Source organism: Schistocerca cancellata, chromosome 1 (assembly GCF_023864275.1).
Source record: "Schistocerca cancellata isolate TAMUIC-IGC-003103 chromosome 1, iqSchCanc2.1, whole genome shotgun sequence".
NCBI classification, from domain to species: Eukaryota; Metazoa; Arthropoda; class Insecta; order Orthoptera; family Acrididae; genus Schistocerca; species Schistocerca cancellata.
In genome coordinates this window covers 16413701-16435226 of record NC_064626.1, presented here as the reverse complement: position 1 = coordinate 16435226, position 21526 = coordinate 16413701, and the positions used below count along the sequence as shown (strand labels likewise).

General features: G+C 40.1%; 1 protein-coding gene across 3 annotated transcripts in view; it reads left to right on the top strand.

Annotated features, from left to right (window-relative positions):
• Nucleotides 1–21526, top strand: part of LOC126164481 (uncharacterized) — a 178168-nt gene that overhangs the window by 68137 nt on the left and 88505 nt on the right. For all 3 annotated transcript variants that reach the window (XM_049920245.1, XM_049920243.1, XM_049920244.1), the window contains one exon: nt 17154–17265. In XM_049920245.1, the coding sequence (XP_049776202.1) occupies nt 17154–17265 (112 nt within the window). The remainder of the gene's footprint in view (nt 1–17153; nt 17266–21526) is intronic.

The following is a 21526-nucleotide window of genomic DNA, read 5'->3' as shown; positions in this document are numbered from 1 at the left end:
GGTGAGTAACAACTTTCCTTCTCATAATATTGACAAGTTAGATAGTTACTTGTGCAAACAGTACTTTGAGTGTTGCATGCAAGGAACGGTCCCTGCACCCTGGAAGAGCACTGAAGTGGTTATTTTAGAAAAGGGCAAGACGAGGATCCGATGATACCCAAAATGCTACAGACCAATTTGTCTTTTGAACATTCTTGGCAAGATATCTTAGAAACTATTATGCAGAAGATTACCAGATCACAGACTGCTACATGGGATGGGCCCTCACCAGTGTGGGTTTAGAAGAGGCAAGTCAGCTAAAGACGCAATAAATAAGGCCATTACACTAGTGGCAGATACTCATTCTATGTATGCTGTTGTGATGTTAATTGATATTGCTGGCACTTTTGATAACTTATGGTGGCCATCTTTCTTTGTCCCTTAAGTGATTTGGAGTGTCCAGAAGTGCTGTACCACTGCCTAAGAGATTATTGCCATGGCTGACATGCTTCTGTAACATGCCCAGGAAATAAAGTAACAAAGACAGTAACAAAAGGCTGCCCGCAGGGATGAACGTATGGAGCTTTGGGATGTAGCACTGGAGCCCATACTACAGAAGTTATATGACAGCAGCAACATAAGCAGAGTTGTGGCATTTGCAGATGACGTGTTCATTGTATATGATGATTCCAGAAATATTATAGGAGACAAATGTAATGCCTCACTCCACAAACTTCAGAGCTGTTGTCAAAGTGTATAACTGTCACTAGTACCTAATAAAACAATGTACCTCCTGTTGAAAGGGGACCTAATAAGAAACCATAAAATAAAATTAAATGATGTAATGATTAAGAGAAGCACAGTAACGAGATATCTGGGAATATTTGTGGACTGAAATTGTGACGTTGCACATCATGTAGAGGAAGCAGGCAAAAAAAGCTACAAACATGATGAATAAAATTATAACCATTGCAATAGGCAATGTCAGCTTCCCCTGAAAACAATCCCATGAAAACTATCACAGCATTCCACCAATATATATTAGCATCAGTTGGAGGATTTGGTGTGAGCGTTTGGGATCCTAGACTGCAACTAGTGACGCCAGCCTCATTAGTGAAAAGAGTTCAATGAGTGGTGCTGCTAGGATTAATGGGTGTCTACTGCACTACTCTGAATGATAGTAATTCTAGGAATATGAGATTATGAAAAATGGATCTTTTTACTGGTTAAAGAAAGGCAATCAAATGGAAGTACAAAGGGTGCTTGTAACTGAGGACAATTCGAAAAAGGCAATAAAAGATTTTGTGTTACATCTGTGGCAAAATGAATGGAACACTTCAGTCATATGCAGGAGGACATCTCTCTAACATCAGGGAGGGATTAAAAATGAGATTTTTTAACCTATCAAGTGGATTGATGCATTATCTGATGGCCTTGGCCAGTATGCTATGTATCTATGTAAAATCAGAAAACACATGAATGAGAGCTGCAACTTTGGCAGTTTGGGCACTCCATAGCACACATTGTGGGACAGCACACATCTTGGGCGATACTGCAAGTCATCATGCAGCCATCCAGCGTAGACAACATACTGTGTAAATGGAAAGTAGATAACTGAGGTTGGCAAACACCAAATGAAATACTGTCCCAAGAATCTACATTGTGTTGGTGCAATTGATCACAGAAGTGCGGACTTTAAGATGTAACAGTGATGTGTGGAATTACTTGCTACAGTGGAAAGCTGCTGACATGCTGCCTGATGCCCAAGGAGTCCAGCAGACGATAGCTGTTGACTGGGGTACTATGAGGACGGGTCCAGTAGGGGAAACAACCATCTGCAAGTTAAATGCACCAAAAGAAATGAACAAACAGAGAACAAACTCTGTAGTGCTTGTAGTAGATTAGTAATTTGGTAATTGGTTAAAGATTTATATGCAGTTTTGTGGTAGTAGAAGTAGTTTTTTTTAAGTAAGTATCAGAAATAAATAGGTAATACATTATTTATTATTATCCAAGGAAATGTGATTTGTATGGCCTATTTTAGCATTTCAGATAAAAGGCTGTAATTATGAAGAATAAATAAGAAAAATACAAATCTGGTGATGACAGCTGGAATCCATTTAGGGTAATGTCCAAAACCACACACCCAGACAGCATGTAGCAGTGTCCTCTGGCTGGTGTTCGTGGAGTAGCTCTGCTGGGCTCTTCTCACTGAATAGCATGAAACATTATGAGGAGAGAAACCAATCTAAGGTAGGGCCAGAGGAAGAGCTGGCAACATATTTTTTCATCTGAGTTTTGAATGTTCGCATTAGGCATTCTTCCTCATCCCTCATCGTTAGATTGTAGAGGGAATGGCAGGGTGAGAATGTGAAGGATAGAATCGCAAAATGCCACAAACTCAACATTGAGGCAAGCCTTCGAGTGAAAAAATTTTGGCCAAAGCTGCGACAGTGGCAGTTTTGGGTACGGAAACACAACAAACAACATGTGGAAAATGAGAATACGCATCAACGCCCAGCAGTAAGTGTTCAGAAAGGGGCCAGAAAAATCCACATTTATACGGTTCCATGCATGCTCCGGCATCGGCCAAGGAGACAGTGATGCCTGGGGAGCTGCTTGGTGCATTGCACACTGTGAACAGAAGGCAACCAAGTGGGTAACGTCACCATCCAAGCCAGGTCAAAACATGTGTAGATTGGCCAATGCTTTTGTGTATGGTACACACCAATGGTCAGCATGTAATAACCGGAGAACCTCCGAATGAAGCACTGATAAGATCACTATCCGACTGGCCATGTGATGTGTGTCTAAAAGCAGAACACCATCCACAACAGAATCGATGCTGAAAGCTGTAATAATTATGGGCGGGGTTGGAGGCACAAGAAGGTGGTGAATTCGGACAACCAAGTCTTATGAATATTACAACCTTCTGAAAAATGGGTTCTGAAGCTACAGCCTTCACAATACATGTGCTAGTTACAGGAAAACGACCAACAGGCTGCTGTGTGGTGACATCTGTGTGGAATCCTGATCAAATCCTGGGTGCGGACCGGCCAGTAGGAGGGAAAAAGCATCAGTATTTGCATGTTGATTTGTAGAATGAAGTGAGTGGAAAAGAGCCCAACTTCGAATGTGATGTGCTGCTTTATCTGATAATGATGCAGAAGGACTGAATATAAGGAAGCCAATGGTTTGTGGTCGGTGACCAGGTGGAATTTAGTGCCATAGAGAAGAACATGGAAGTTTTTCACAGCAAATGTGGTTGCCAAAGCTTCCTTTCCTGTCTGAGAGTACCTAGTTTGAACAGAAGTCAGCGTTTTGAGGCATAGGCATTAGGCTGCTTGGACTCAATCGGGATATATATGAGCCAGTATCGCCCCCAACCCGTACTGTGAATCATCCATTGCAAGGACCAAATGGAGGCCTGGTTGGTATATCATTAAGCAGGGCACAGACTACAACAGGGTTTTAAGGGTAGAAAATGCTGTTTTACTAGCCGGTGACCAGTAAAACTGAGACTCTTTGCACAGCAACGCATGTAACGGCTGTGCGATTGGTAGTAGGTGACTTTGCCTATAAAAATGTGAAGTTCTTTGACTGATGTAGCGCGTGGAAGTGACACAGTAGCAGAAACATGTTTGAGACCATCGTGAGAAATTTCAAACCCAAGAAAAACATGGAGGGTTGAAACAATTGACATTTTTATAAATTATGCTTGACATTTTTATAAATTGTGCTTCAACTCAGCCTTTTGGAGGACAGAAAAAAAGAGTACAGAGATTTTGTAAATATTCCTGGGAGGACAGAGAAAAAGAGTATGGTGATTTTGTAAATGTTCCTGGGAGGACAGAAAAAAAGAGTATGGAGATTTTGTGAATGTTCCCCAGTGGAGGCACCGGAAACTAAAGGGAGTTGTAAATAGGCATCTGACAAGTCAGTTTTTGAGAAATATTGACCACCTGATAACTTTGCAAAGAATTCATCTGGTTACTGTATTGTGTATGAATCGACTATAGATTGTGCGTTCACAGAAACTTTAAAACCATGGCAGAGACATAACTGGCCCGACAGTGTCTTTACTAAGGGGGTAGATCATTCACTTGATGCAGTAGGCCAAACAACACCAGATTCTGTGATGTGATATAATTCATCTTTAACTTGTTCTCTGAGTGCCACTGGAACTGGATGGGCCTGGAAAAAACAAAGCCAAGTAGAAGGTTTCACGGTAATGTGTGCTTGAAAATTGTTGGCACGCCCCAATCCAAATGAGAAAAAAAGAGGAAAATTCAGAACATAATGCATCGAACTGTGGATATGGCACTTGTTCAGACACTAAATTCTCTTCATCTGAAATGGTAAAACTAAACAACTTAATTCATCTAACCCAGAAAGAATCTTCATAATGTGTTATCTACGACAAGAAATGTAAGTGGCTGGACTGCTGACTTGTAGGTCTCTGGGGCAGAAAATTGGCCAAGAATAGGAATATTCTGTTTATTTAATTTATCTGTGACACAGGATGAAGCGGAGCAGAGCCCAAGTCCATGTAAGTTTGTGAGCTTAACAAGGTTACCGCAGCTCCTGTAACCACTTGATTGTGCAGAACTTTATGAAAAATTATAACATCAATGGAAAGCTTGTTTCGCACAGCAGAAATGGCCAATACAATGGATACCTCCATATTCACAACAGGATCATTGTGCTGATTTTTTGCACTATAAACAGAAGCAATGTGACCTTTTTTGTTGCAATTTTGTCAGTTAAGTTACTTCTACATCTGATGATGGTTCTCCATCCAAGATAACATCGTGTGTCCCCCGTCAAAAAGGCCTCAGTCAAGTCACTGATTTTACTTGACATCCCATATGATTGTAGTTTTGACAATAAGCATAGGGTGTGGTACTGAGTTAAATACTTTTTGGAAATCAGGAAATACTGGATCTACCTGTCTCGATTCATAGCTTTCAGCAGGTCATGTGAGAAAAATGTGAGTTGGATTTCACTGGGCCGATGTTTTCAGAACACATGATGGTTGGCATGGAGGAGATCATTCTGTTTGAGATATCTCATTGCGTTTGAGCTCAGAATACGTTCTAAGATTCTACAACAAATCGATGTCAGGGATATCGGAGGATAGTTTTGTGGATCATTTCTACTACCCATCTTGTAGACGGGTGTGACTTGTGCTTTTTTTCCAAGAACTGGCCATGGATTTTTGTTGGGGGGATCTACAATAGATTATAGTTAGAACAGGCACTAACCCAGCTGCAAATTCAGTATAGGATCTGATAGGGATTCATCAGGCCCTAAAGCTTTGTTCAGTTTTGACGATTTCAGCCGTTTCCCTACACCAGCGCCACTAATACTCATTTCGCTCATCTTTTCAGTTGTACAAGTATTAAATTTGGGCAATTCTCATGGGCTTTCCTTTGCAAAGGAACATTTGAAAACAGAGTTAAGCATTTCGCTTTTGCTTTGCTACCCTCAGTTTCAGTTCCTGTCTCATTCGCTAGGGCCTGGACACTAACTTTGGTGCCACCAAGAGCCTTTACATACAAACAGAATTTCTTTGGGTTTTCTGATATGGTAGTCATTGACAGTCAGGCATGTTTCATCACCATCTATCTATCTATAGTTCTATTTATTGTTTAACACCTATTATGCAGTAGTCTCTGTTATTTTAGAAGTTTCTTTTCAGTGACTGTATACCATGGAGGGCCCCTCCCATTATGAACTGTTCCACTGGGCACATATCTATCCAATGAATGTTCAATATGCTTGTTTTAGTTGTACTTTGGTAATCACTGTTGCCACAACCGTGTCATGATCACTGTTACTGGTTTCGTTGTGGACATCCTCGAAGACGTTGGGTCTATTGGTTACCATAAGATCCAATATATTTCCGTCACGAGTGGGGTTCCTAACTATTTGTTCTAGATAGTTTTCAGAGAAGGCTTTTCCACCACTAACAAAACTGTAATTTTCGCAATTGATTGTTGGATGATTAAAGTCTCCACAAATGAATGCTGTATCATTGGGAAACTTATGTACAAGTGAACTGAAGCTTTCTCTAAAGTTACATTGGGAGAAGCATCTGATGGCCGGTAGAAGAATCCAGTTATCATTTTATGCCCACCCCTGATGCTGAGTCTTGACCAAACAGTCTCACATGCAGCTTCAGTTTCTATCTCGGTGAATATGAGTTTCTTGTCTACTGCAACAAATACACCACTTTCATTTCCAGACCAAGCACGGTGATGCAGTGGTTACCACACTAGACTCGCACTCGGGAGGATGACAGTTGAAACCCGCATACAGCCATCCAGATTTGTGTTTTTCGTGATTGCCTTATATCACTCCAAGCAAATGCTGGGATGGGTCCTTTGAAATGGCACTGCCAATTTCCTTCTCCATGCTTGATACAATCTGAGCTTGCGCTTTTTTCTCTTAATGACCTTGATGTCAACAAGACTTTAACCCCAATCTTCCTTCCGTGCTTTCCATTTCCCATTTGCCTATCCTTTTGATATACACTCAGATTTCCCCAAATCTGCTGTAAATTTCAGGTTTCAAGCAGCTTTCTGTACCTAGTATAATGTGAGCTTCACTACTTTTCAGGAGTGCTCCAAAGCATGGCACTCTATTGCAAATACTTCAGCAGTTAACCATTAGGTTTTTAATACTCTCCTGAGAGAGGCATTTCTTTCGATCTTACACTGATACTTCTGGATTTTCTAGAGCTGTCATTATCTGGATTGGACAGAGAGCCGCCTAAACTAAAAAACCCTTGTGTGCATCCCACACACAGTCGGCTGTCTGAGTATTAGCCCCTGATGTGTTGTGTATGCCTGACCCGTATAGTGGAGCGCTTCAGTTCTCAACCCTATGGTGCGAGTCCAGGAAGGTGCAGCCTAGCTTGTTACAGAACCCTTGAAATCTCTGGTTTAAGTCTTTCCACTCGACTCAGAACCAAAGGCCCACTGCAAATTGCAAGCTTCATTGAAATTACATATGCTAGGCTGGTATTGTCTCTGCCAGCCACTGGAATGACCCAAAATGACCTAGGAGCCCCAATGACAGGCGTCATTTGTTCCAATAAGAAAAGAAAAAAAAGTGGGTGTAGCTGTACACTTACTTCTAGCGAGCATGCATTATGTGATCTCATGAACTTAGCTTGGTACAGCTGAATGAGAAAAATTGCTGGTGGCATTTTCCATGATCTTATGCGTAACACATAAAATTCTTCTAGGCTGATGAAAATAGTGTGGCATTAAAACCATTCCTCTTGCATGAATGGAGACTTTCACTGATGAGGCAAAACATTATGAATACCTGCTTAATAGCATGTTGTTCCAGTTCTGGAACATGGTACAACAGCGATTCTGCATGGCATGGATTTAACAAGTAGGTTACCAAAATTGTGTTGCATCAGATGTCTACACACAGGCCACAGAATTTCCGTAAATTACAGACCTGTGGTTTGTGAGTGCAGAGCTGTCACCGAGTAGAATCCCATTACGTTCATATAAAGTGAATTTGGTGGTCAAGACACCAACATGAGTTCACCAGTCAAGCTCCTCAAACAACTGTACCATGATTATGGTCTTGTGACACAGATATTTATCCTGCTGGAAGATGGCATTGTCTTGGGAAAGGCAACAAGCATGAAGGGATGCAGGTTGTCTGTAGTAATGTTTGTGCGTAGGCCACAACTGTCATGGTGTGTTCAGTTACTACAACAGAACCCATGGAAGACTAAATGAATGTCCCTCAATGCATAATACTTCCTCCACTGGCCTTAATCGGTATTGCAGTGCATGTTTTGAACTGCCATTTGTCTGAATGACAATGTATCCAGACACAACTGTTGACCTGTAAGACCCAAGTTTCTCCTAGCATATACAATGTTCAAATAACTGACAGGAATGCAGCCAGGTGATGTCGTTAACAACTGCCAATATTTCAACAAGAGCGCACCCTACAATTTTGAAGGCAGGACTTAAGCAAGTAAGCGCTATGCAAGCGAATTTAAAATCTCGGTTTTCAGAGAAAGTCTGTAAAGATAAGATAAAACACACACACACACACACACACGCTCTGCAAACTCTAGTGCCATCACGAATCAAAGATAACCAACATCAGAAGTTACCAAAAGTGAAATAATGAAAATAATCAACAGGTGAGGTAGCATAAACTCTGTCTCTCTATTTTTTGACAAGCGAGAGAGCAGGATTCCATTCAGGATTTAAATAAAAACCACTATCTCTATTCATAAGGTTACTTGCTAATTAAATTTCAACAACTTCCTTAATAACACTCTCCTAGTAGCTGGAAGTGCATGCAAGAATCTCCTTGATATCTTCAATAGGATGACTGGTGCCAAGATGGTGTTCTGTATTGGTGGATTTGCTTGTCTTCTGTAAACATGTTTGGCACTTACGCTCTCTACTCCAGTCCTGATAGTACTTACTTTTTATTTGATGACCAGTACTATAAGCAGACAGAGTTGCGATGAGAAACCCATTGTCATCTATTGTTGCCAATTTGTTTATGAAAGATTTTGAGGAATGTGTCTTGGAGTCAGCAGCTTTGAAACCTGTGTGTTTTCTTAGACATGCAGACAATACTGTCATTGGTTTGGCCTCATGGCAGTGAGAATTTCTAGGACTTCTTAGAACACCTGAGTTTAGTCTCCCTGAATATTTGTTTCATGATAGAGGTGGGAAAGCATGGCTGTTCTCCCTTGCTTGATGTATTGGTCAGGAGGAAGGTGGATGGTACATTGAGACATACTGTTTGTAGGAAGCCTCCTCACACTGACTTGTCTCTGCAGTTTGACAGATGTCACCATTCGGCTCAACGTGTAGGTGTACTTTGTACCTCAGTTCATGGGGCCCATGTAATCTCAGACCCTGGTTCTTTTAGGTTCCATAAAAGATGATCTTGGTTTGTGTAAGGTGGGTATCTACCATATTCCTTGCAGTTGTGGCATGTCATACATTGGTCAGACTATCAGGAGTGTGGATGATCAGTGTACAGAGCATAAGTGGCACGAGCAGATCCACCATTCCGGAACATTGTCTTGGCACGGGTCATCCTATGGAATATAACAACACAGAGACTCTGGCATGCATCTCCAGCTATTGGGACAGTGTTATTAAGAAAGCTGTTGAAATTAAATTAGCAAATAGCCTTATGAGTAGAGATTGTGGTTTTTGTTTAAATTCTGTATGGAATCCTGGTCTCCCACTTGTCAAAAAACAGAGGGACAGAGTTTATGCAACCTCCCCTGTTGACTATTAATTCCAGTATCGATAACGTCTGACACTGGTCATATTTGATTTACGATTGCGCTAGTATTTACAGTCTCTCTCTCTCTCTCTCTCTCTCTCTCTCTCTGTCTGTGTGTGTGTGTGTGTGTGTGTGTGTGTGTATGTGTGTGTGTGTGAACTTTACTGAGTTTCTCTTAAAACTGAGGTTTTAAATTCTTTTGCACAGCATTTACTTGCTGCAGTTTTTCCTTGAAAATGGCAGGATGTTCTCCTGTTGAAATATTGGCAGGTGTCGATGACGTCACCCAGCTGCATTCCTGTAAGGTATTTGAAAACTGTTGACATGGTGTAGCAAGAAAGGGGAGTCATCTGACCAGGCAACATGTTTCCATTGATCCATGGTCCAATCATCATGCTCCTATGCTCACTGCAATGGTAACTGACAATGTCATTGGGTCAACGTGGGAATGTATGGGTGTCACCTGCTGCAGAGTCCCATGCTCAGCAAGAAGTGCTGAAGCATGTGCCCTGGAACACTTGTACCTGCACCAGCATTGTACTTTGACATCAATTCTGACACAGATCACTGTCTGTATTGCTTTTTGGCCACCTCCATGTTCTGTGCAAGTCACAGTTGTTTGACACCTTGTCACCTACTCACAATTCTGCCATCCTCCAACCACTATTTATAGATGCAAACAGCTGATTGTCTTCATCATTTCAAAAAATATTATGTCGGTTGTGGTTGAAACTGACCATGGCTGCATAGTTATGAGGGAGTGAGCAACTGGGCTTGGTAAACTCAAGTTGATGATTACTCCTTTTTTTTTCAGCTGCCCATTTCCACTGTAGTAGTTGTAGAATTCTTCAAAAAAGTTTGAGTAGCATTAGTACAGTATTAGAGCCACTGGAACCTAATGAGTGTAGACTGGGATGTCTATAGATTAATACAGGTGGTGCAGATGGACAGTCTGGTGAAGTATTTCTGAACACCTTTTCCAAAAACTGTTTTAAGCAGCTCGTTTGACAACTCAGACCCAATGGGAATATTTTAGAAATTGTATGTACAAACAGATATGACCTTCTGGACATTGTCAGTTTAGAGACAGAGATTAATGACCGTGATGTCACCATTGTGACAGTGATTACTAAAGTTAATAAATCTATCAAGAATGCTAGGCGAATTTTTGTGCTGGAAAGAGCAGATAAGCAGTTGTTAGCTTCCTGCTTAGACTATGGTAGACATAGAGAAATTATAGGCAAAGTGTAAACTGAATGTAAACTGTGCTGTGAAGAAGTATGTACTGAGTAACTGGATTAAGGATGGAAAAAACCCACTGTGGTTAAATAACAAAATTTGGAGTATGCTGAGGAAATTGAGATTGTTGCACCCTTGGTTCAAAACAAATGCAAAAATGTTGACAGGCAACAGTTAGTAGAAATCTCCGCATCTATTAAAAAAAATAAAAAATAGTGATGCATGAAGTGTACAGTGACATCCATTGTCAAACATTGGTGAAAGAGCTTGCTGAGTATGTGAAAGAATTCTGGTCCTAAATAAAATCATTCAGTGGGTCAAAGGTTACTGTTTACTCACTCGTTGAACAGTCTGGTGTGGCAATAGAAGACAGCAGAAGGAAAGCTCAAGTTTGAAATTCAGCATTTAAAAAAATCATTCAGACAGGAGGATCACACAGGCATACCATCATTTGACCCAGAGACTTCCAAAAGTAGAACGTAAAAATAGGAATCCCTAGTGTTGAGAAGCAACTGAAAGAGTTGAAAGAAATAAGTCACCAGATCTTCTTGGAATTCCAGTTCTGTTGGCATTGGCCATTTACTTATGTTGGATTTATTGTGAATCTCTTGCCCAGTGTGCAGTCCCATGTGACTGCCACACATGGCAGAGTAAAAGAATTGACTCACAACATTACAGTCTAATATCTTTAACATTGGTTTGTTGCAAAGTTCTTCAGCATATTCTAATATAACAACTAAAATAATCAATTATTGATAATTTTATGTAAATGGATGGATAAAAAAATCTACTCACACAAAAGGATTTCACTTTTACAAGTTTTCGGAACCAGTGGCCCCTTCTTTTGGTAGAAGTGTTGAAGGGGAAGGAAGAGGGGTGAAGGAAAAAGACTGGAGAGGTTTAGGGAAAGCGGTACAGTTTAGAAAAGCCATCCAGAACCCTGAGTCAAGAGAGACTTACCGGACAGGATGAGAAGGAAAGACCGATTGTTGGGGACTGCAACAGACGAGATTTTAAAACCTGAGAGCTTAAAGGTGGAAGACAGGGTAATATTCAAGACAGAGATTACTAGTAAAACATCATGCGCGAGTTAATAAGAGTGAAAAGCTAACTGCATTGTATTTTACAGAAGTTTCAGGGGGGATGGCAAAAAAAAGAGACAGGTAAGACAATAAAAGATGTAGAAAACTAAAATGGACTGAAAAAAAGGAGCAGTTACTGTGAATAAATGCTGAGTCAGAAGGAATTAACATAAATCAATGCCACCTAGATGGCGAGAACCAAGGACATTTGTAGTGCTAGTTGCCATCTGCGGAGTTCTGTGAAACTAGTATCTCGGGGGAAGAATCCAAATGGCGCGTGTGATGAAACAGGCACCAAGGTTACGACTGTCATGTTGTACAGCATCCTCTGCAACATGATATTGTGTGTTCCATGTAAACACCCTGTACCTATGCCCATTCATCCTGACTGATAACTGAGTGATTGTCATGCCGATGTAAAAGGCCGAACAATGCTTACACACCAGCTGGGATATTATGTGTCATTTCACAGGTGGCTCTCTCTTTGGTAGTATATGCTTTGCCAGTTACAGGGTTGGAATAGGTGGTGGTAGGAGGTGCATAGGGCAGGTCTTGCAGTGGGGGCAGTCATGGGGGTAGGAGCCATAGGGTAGGGAGACGGCTGCAGAAGGGGCATAGGGTCTGACAAGGATATTGCGGAGATTGTGAGGGTGATGAAAAGCTACTCTAGGTGTGGTGGGCAAAATCTCAGACAAAATGGATTTCATTTTAGGTTATGATTTTAGGAAGTCATGGCCTTTTTGAAGTAGCTGATTGATACATCCAAGACCAGGATAATACTAGGTGACAAGTGGTGTGCTCCACAATTGCTTTTTTGGAGGCATCAGCAGTACCAGGATTGGTTGTGATGGCCTGCGAAATCTGCTTTTGAACTAGGCTGTTGGGATAATTATGTCCAGTGAAGGCTGATATGAGAGAGGGGGGTGTATTGTTGTAAAGAGTCTGCATCTGAACAAATATGTTTGCCTCAAATGCCAAGGCTGTATGGGAGGAAATGTTTGGCATGGAGAGGATGGCAACTGTCAAAATGTAAGTAAGAGCTACCTGTGAAATGACACGTCATATACCAGTTGTTATGAAACAGTGTTTGGCCTTTTACAACGGCATGACTATCACCCAGTCATCAGTCAGTATTAATGAGCATAGGCAGAGGGTGTATATAGGGAACACACAATATCCTCTTGCAGAGGATGCTGCACAACATGACAGTCATAACCTAGGTGCCTGTTTCACCACATGCGCCATCTGGATTCTTCCCCCAGACACCAGTTTCTCAGAACTCTGCAGGTGGGAATAGCACTACAAGTGTCCTCGGTTCTCGCCACCCACCTGGCCTTAATTTACATTAATTCCTTTAGTCTCAGCATTTATTCACAGTAACTACTCTTTTTTTCACTCCATTTTAATTTTCTACATCTTTCATTGTCTTACTTGTCTATTTTCCGCCGTCCCCTCGGCCGTCTCTGTAATGTACAATGCACTTATCTTTTCACTCTTATTAACTCATCCATGATGTTTTAGTAGTAACCTCTGTCATGCATATTATCCTGTCTTCCACCCTTAAGCTCTCTGGTTTTCAAATCTTGTCTAGTGCATTTCCCAAGAATTAGTCATTTCTTCTCATCCCGTCTGGTAAGTCTCTCTGACCTGGGGTTCTGTGTGACTTTTCCAAAATCTACCCCTTTCTCTAAACCTCTCCAGTCGTTTTCCTTCACCCCTCTTCCTTCTCCTTCAACTCTTCTGCCAGAAGAAGGAGCCACTGGTTCCGAAAGCTTGTAAAAGTTAAATCATTTTGTTTGTGTTCCCATGCTGCCGCTTGGTGATTAGATTTTTTGATCTTGCCATTTAAATTTTACGATTATATTCTAAGTTTGAGTATAATAAATTTCCTCAAGAGAGAGAAGATTCTGTCCATAAGTCAACATGAATCTAGAAAGTATAGTCTGCACGAAGCTCAGATTGCCCTTTTCTCACACCATATCTTGTGAAACATTGATGAAGGGCAATAGACCACCATATTTGCAGATAGCATTTGACACAGTGCCCCAGTGCAGACTTTTAATGAAGGTCCCCACATATGGAATAGGTTCTCAGAAATGTGAAAGGCTTGAACACTTTTTAAGTTACATAAGTGAAAGTGTGTTGTCCTGGTCAGCGAATGTTTATTGGAGACAAATGTATCTTCAAGAGTACCACAGGGAAGTGAGGAAGAACCATTCTGGTTCTCTATATACATCAATCATTTGATGGATAGGGTGAGCAGCAATCTGTGAACTGTTTGCTGGGATATTGTAGTGTACAGGAAAGTGTCATCATTGAGTGACTATTTAGTGTGATGAATGACAGCGTGATCTAAATGTATTTTAAAACATGCAGATGAGTGGGAAAAACAGTGCTGTGATATATAAATACTTTATTCATGGTGTGCTGTTTGACACAGTCATGTCGAATAAATACCTAGGTGTAATGTTGCAAAGTGATATGAAATGGCACAGGCACGTGAGATGAGTTGTCAGGAAGGTGAATGGTTGACTTTAGTTTAATGTGAGTATTCTTGCAAACTTTACCTCATCTGTAAAGGCAGACATAGAAGCTATTCAGAGCTGGGTTTGATCAACACGTGAGTATTATGGAAATGCTCTGTGGACTCAAATGAGAACTCCTGTAGGGAAGAGAATGTTCTTTCCACAATACTGTCAGTAGAGTTTAGAGAACTGACATTTATGACAGGCTGCAGAACAGTTCTAGGCATATAGACAGTTGTTTTTCCCTAGCTCCATTTTTGAGGGGAGAAGGAGAGGGTGGTACAAGGTACCCTCCGTGTGGTGGCTTGAGAAGTATGTATGTACCAGATGGCTGTAATTAAAGTGCAGCTACTCACATAGGTCTGGTGTAGGCTGTAATTATCGTATGACAGCAAAACTTGATAAATATTCTAAGCGTCAATCCAGAACCAATTTATGCAGGGAAAACATCAGTTCCAGTTTGGACCACCAGATGCGAGAAATATGTATAGAAATATTTCCGTATGTAATGGATTAGGAACAGGACATGGGCAGAAAAGGTCAAAGAAGTGAGAAAGGCATAATGTTGATTAGTAACCACCAATGACACAGTTTGTTCAATACATGAACAATGGAGACAATGACAAGACACTATATCCATAAAATGACATGGTCAGCAATTGCTTGCAGAATTTCCAGTGGAATATGAGCAACATGTTATTGTACACTGGCCTGCAGATCAGATAGAGACCGAATGTGTCCCTGGTAAACGCATTCTTGTAGGTATTACCAGAGCCAAAAGTCACATGGATTCAGAACAGGTGATCATGCAGGACATGCATCTGGAAACCTCTGGAGATAGCACATTCGTGGGTGATTGCATTAAGCAGATCTTTCACTAGGTGAGTGGCATGAGGTGTTGCCCCATCTTGCATGAAAATAGTGGTTTCCATACAGTTGTGCTCTTCCAAAGTAGAAATCGTATGCTGTGTGAGGGGGTATCGATAACATACAGACCAGACGTCACAGTACACCTGACAGGCCCTCTGGTGTATTCCCTTCAAAGAAGAACAGACCAAGAATGAAAATTCTTGTGAACCCACATGACACAGTCGCATATGGTAAGTGCGGTTTAACAGTATTCAAAATTTGGCAGTCTGCACCCAGTAGTGTAAAATATGCCTCATCACTCCATAGGATGTAGCCTGGCCACCATGTCATCTTAAATCCGTGCCAGAGACTGAAGATCAAATTCAGAATGTTGTGGCCTATCATGAGGTTTCAGTTGCTGCACTGTCTGGATCGTGTACAGGTACCAGTGTAAAATAGATCACAAAACTTTCCATTCTCTTGACCATGGGATTGACTATTCTTGTGACAGCGCAAGAGCAGTGGCACTACTGTGGCGCACACTGCACAGTCAGCCGAGCTCACCTTTGTTTTTGAATTTCCCTATCATCTTCTTTAAACTATTTAATGACATCAGGCTTCTGCCCAGACCTTTCATTCGTTGATACTTTCTCAGTGCAGCACTGTAATTACTGCCGTCCACTTAAAACATTTTCACTAACAATGCAAGGGCTCTCTTCTCTATAACCGTACTGTTCACTCATGTTATGGATTGTCAAATGATAGTGTGGATGTCATACTATCATACAAATGGTGTACAATGCAAGATTTGCACCAGGTGGTCGCAGTTGGAACTAATATTTTTTCCAGTATAAATCTGTTCTGGCTCTACATATTGACATATCTACCCAGTTTCGCTGTCATATGATAATTACAGCCCACACTGCACTTTAATTATAACCACTCAGTAGAAGTAGATGTTGACCTAGATGACTTCTTTGGTTGCCTAATCACCATGGACGAGTGCCGTGTGTATTACTATCAGCCCCGAGGCAAAGAAGCAAAGCAAGCTGTGAAAATGTGTTGACTAATAATTAACGAAAAAGTGAAGATTTGGGAGCATGGTGATGTAGAGTGCTTTTTGACTGCCATAATGTTGTGCTAACAGATTATGGCCATATGAGGCTAAACATCACAGGAGCATACTATGAAAATCTCCTGACAAGGTTACAGGAAGCTGCCAAGGCGAAGCATTGTGTTAATCTGTCCAGAGGACTGTTTTTACTCCACTATAGTGCTGAAGTTTATTCTCTGCACCACACAGTCATACAAGCAACTTCCTTGGGCTGTCAGATTTTGCCTCACTCCCCATATTCTGACATGATACCCAGTAATTTCTTCCTCTCTGCTCAAGTGAAGAAACTGTTGTGTGGCACGCACTTCGAGAATGACACTAAGGTGACTTTTGAGGTAGAATGTCTCTTGGACTGCCACAATGCAGGCTTCTACAACCAATGTCTCAACCACATCATCCTTTGTGGGGGAAAACGTGTTGCTTTGAAGACTGAAATTGTATAGGAGGTCAAACAATATCACACAGTTTCAGGTTTTCAGTTGATTTTTTGAGGTGATAATTAAAACTGGATGACTGCACCTCATATGTATAATAGTCTATAAGTAATTACCATAATTATCACCATGAGTAGATTAGTTGTAGTAATAATCTACTGTTAGATTCGTTACAGAAGTGGCCAGTAGTAGCTGCTCCTGCCTGTTAGTGTACAGTTTGATCCTCTCCACATCCTGGAAGCCTCCTCTCCCATGATCGGATGTACAGAACATGACTTGTGCATGGATGAATTCAACAGCTAGGTGTGCTGTTAGCTTTTTGTGTCTGTTTATATAACTGCACTGCAAGGTACATCTCATGAAGGAAAACGCTAACCAGTGTGAATTTAAGTATATTCTGTATTGCATTTTCGCTTGTAAAGTGTTAACATTATCATCTTACGTTACGTTCTCTTGTCAATCATTTTGATGTGTATGTCTAATTGATAATAGCTTCAGGTGATTGAATGTGTGTGTGTGTGATGCTCTAGTCAAGAACACAACCTGAATAGCTGCACAACAGCATTCAGCCCCTATATTACCTGTATCTATTATCACAACAATTAATGAACTACCTTTCATATGGTTGAATTTCCAGGTCTCTGCATTGATTGTTTCCATGTGGTGCTACAGCAGCTTCATGAAATTTTTTAATTACAAAGAAACACAAGCACTTGCTACAGCTGACATCATCAGTCAAATAATAAGCAGTAAGATATCAGAGATTTTATTTCCACACTATTTAATGAATTGCTGAATCCTTATGTGAAATATTTATGTAAATTTATTCATTTGCGTTTCTGCTTACATTGTACCTTTGTATTAAAAAACATACCAGTGAAGTTCATGTCTGTGGGACAGTTAAAATAACAAACATAACAAGAAGAATACTACACCAGAAGAACATTTTCAAATATAATTTTGGCAACTCTAACATTGTACACAGCTTTTTAATGTTCATGAAACAACCCACTATAGTTAGTTGTTTTCTTATTCATTTGTTATAGAAAGAAGCCACAAAAAATCTTCTTGTGTTCTTTTTAAAAACTACTAAAAGAACATTTTACACAGTGTGTGTATCTGTGTGCAGGTGGGGGCTTATAATCAGGAGGAGCAGGGAATGAAAGAGTAAGCCTTGTTGGTGTTGTTGTGGTCTTCAGTTCGGAGACTAGATTGATGCAGCTCTCCATGCTACTACATCCTGTGCCAGCTTCTTCATCTCCAAGTAACTTCTGCAACCTACATCCTTCTGAATCTGCTAAGTGTATCCATCTCTTGGTCTCCCTCTACGATTTTTACCCTCCATGGCTCCCTCCAGTACTAAATTGGTGACTCCTTGATGCCTCAGAATGTGTCCTATCAAATGATCCCTTCTTCTAGTCATGTTGTGCCACAAATTCCTTTTCTCCCCAATTCTATTCAGTGCCTCCTCATTAGCTATGTGATCTACCCATCGAATCTTTAACATTCATCTGTAGTACCACATTTTTGAAAGCTTCTGTTCTCTTATTGTCTAAACTTTATCGTCCATAATAAACTTCCATACATGGCTTCATTCCATAGAACATACTTTCAGAAAGGACTTCCTGACACCTAAATCTATACTCAGCGTTAACAAATTTCTCTTCTTCATTTACGCTTTCCTTGCCATTGCCAGTCTACATTTTATATCCCCTCTACTTCGACCATCATCAGTTCCTTTGCTCCCCAAATAGCAAAACTCATCTATGGCTTTAAGTGACTCATTACCTAATCGTAATTCCAATAGCATCACCTGATTTAATTCTACTGCATTCCATTATACTCATTTTACTCTTGTTGATGTTCATCTTAAATCCTTCTGTCGAGACACTGTCCATTCCATTCGACTGCTCCTCCCAGTCCTTTGATGCCTCTGACAGAATTACAATGTCATCATCAAACCTTAGTTCTTATTCCTTCTTCATGGGTTTTAATTCCTACTCCAATTTTTTCTTTTGTTCCTTTTACTGCTTGCTCAATATACAGATTGAATAACATTGGGGAGAGGCTACAACCGTGTCTCACTCCCTTCTCAACCACTGCTTCCGTTTCTTGCCCCTCGACTCTTATAACTGCCATCTGGTTCCTGTACAAACTATAAATAGCCTTTCGCTCCCTGTATTTGACCCCTGCCACCTTCAGAATTTGAAAGAGAGTATTCCAGTCAATATTGTCAAAAGCTTTCTCTAGGTCTTCAAATGCTAAAAAGGTAGGTTTGCCTTTCCTTACTCTATCCTCCTTGTCATTGCCTCACGTGATCCAACATTTCTACAGAATCCAAACTGATCTTCCCCGTAGTCAGCTTCTAATAGTTTTCCCATCTGCCTGTTAAGAATTTGTGTTAATATTTTGCAGCCTTGACTTAATAAACTGATATTTCGGTAATTTTCTCACCTTCAACACTTGCTTTCTTTGGGATTGGGATTGTGAATTGTGTTTTATTCATCTCAAGACGTACATTTGCAATCCATTTGGTTTGCATAAAGGAGACATGTCAAAAATTTATAATACAGTTACAATGATTTTTACATTTTCAAATAATAGCCTTACAGTAAATAATAACACTATAAGCATATTTCTTGTAATATGTAACACATTGTATCCAGTTTGAATTTCCAGTTTGTCCTACATGAATTTATCCGCTGAGTAATAACACTTCAGTGTCAGTACCTCATATAGCTTTCTTTTAAGTGAATCTAAATTCGTCTGCATCAACTTGTTGCTGTTTAATTTATTACAAATTTTCATTCCCATGTATTGAGTTCCCTGGGCTTAACAGTCTGAGGCAGTGTATGGGGAGCATAAAATTTTCTTTGTTTCTAGTATCATGTGAATGGACAAAATGGTTTCCCTCAAATAATTCATGTCTGACATACAAAAATATAATAATCTATTATATGTATAAGGGTGGCAGAGTTAATATCTTAAGTGTTCTAAATAATGGTCAACATAGCTCTTTGTGATTTGCAGTGCACATATTTCAAATGATTTTTTTTTCTGTAGTTTTAGTATCTGCACTATGTCGAGTTACCCCAAAAAACAATACCATACCTAATAATGGATTTGAAGTAGCTTGTATATGCTACTTTTTGTGTGTCCATGTCAGATGCAGTCGATAATACTTGCAATGCAAATGCAAAGCTGCTCAGTTTGTTTGCTAGGTATGCAATGTGTGCCTGCCAGCTCAAATTTTTATCTACATTTAAACCTGAGAATTTGACTGAGTCAACTTCTTCTACTTCTTTGTTGTTATGTACAATCTTAATCTGCTCACATTTTGACTGTTTGGTTTTGAACTGCATCGTTTGAGTCGTATATATGTTTAGATTCAACCCATTTAGCTGAAACCAAGTTTCTAAGGTACCGAAGGTTCTGATCACAAATTTGGGAATTTTTTCCAAATCCTGATGTTCAAACTGCAAACAGAACTGATGGGGAGGTGATATTTAATGGTAAGTTATTTACATAGAAGAGAAATAGGACTGGGCTTAATATGGAGCCTTATGGTACACCTTGAGATATTTTTTTTTTTTAGTCAGAAAAATAACATGCGCCATTTGAAGAGATGCTAACTCTTTGCTTTCTGTTTGATAAGTAGGATTTAAGCCACTGGAGGACACTGCTGTTAATGCTGTATTTTCAAGTTTTTACACAAGCAATGCCTGGTTTACAGAATCGAAACGCCTGTGTGAGGTCGTAGAAAACTCTTGCCACGTTATTTCTCTTGTCTGATGATGTACTTATTTTCTCAGTGAAACTGTTTACTACATCTATGGTGTTTTTTCTCTGCTGAAAACCAAATTGATTGTTTAGAATAACAGAATATTTTGCAGTGAAGATTTGGATTTGTGCAACAGCAAGTTTTTCAGATATTTCAGGTAGGACTGGGAGAATCGAGCTATGGCGACTTAGGACCACAACAACAACAACAAAATCTTTATTACATCTTAGTTCTCTCTGCAGTTGCCTTTTCCTTACACAGGAAATTTTTATGCCCTGGGTAATCCACTTTAATTTAATTGTTATTTTATTGCTGCAGAGTCTAGGTGAAAATGTTTCATTAAAGACACCAATTTACGAATTTCTCAAAGTTTTCATCACTTGAGCTACAGTGATCAAAAGGCCATGTTGTCTCTTTTAGCTTCTCACTAAAAGTTAGCATGTTTTCTTTGCTAAAGTTCCTATTCATGTGGCTTCTCATGCATGAAATGTTCCTGCCTGTCTGTGGCAGCTCAATGAACAATGCACAGTGATCTGAAATACCTAGATCTAGACAAAATTTATATACATTTTCATATAGATAATTAGTTAGAACATTGTCAATACATGTTGCTGATTTCCCATTGTCTCTGATAGATTCAAAGAAACTTGAAACCGTATTTCTTTACTAAGTCAGTGAATCTTGAAGCGTAGCTACTATCACATGTTATATCAATATTAAAATCAGCAGCTATTAGAGTTTTTTTCTTTTTGTCTCTGCAAAGGTCTTCTAGCATAATTTGAAGCTTAGATAAGAATGGTTCTGTTGTTGACGTCTCTGGAATTCTGTATTTTGTGATTATTATATTCTTCTTGAAGTCTGACAGTCTTTCACTTGTCTCATACGTCTTGCTCACGAGATGGTTAGAGTTTTGTCATAGCTGGCTCTCCTGAGGCTATCAGTAGTTCTAATGGAATGTTGTCTACTCGTGGGGCCTTGTTTCGACTCAGGTCTTTCAGTGCTCTGTCAAATTCTTCATGCAGTATCATATCTCCCATTTCATCTTCATCTATGTTCTCTTCAGTTTCCATAATATTGCCCGTAACTACATCCCACATGTATAGACTCCTTCCACCTTTCTGCTTTCCCTTCTTTGCGTAGGGCTGGTTTTCCATCTGAGCTCTTGATATTCATACAGGTGATTCTCTTTTCTGCAAAGGTTTCTTCAATTTTCCTGTAGGTATTATCTA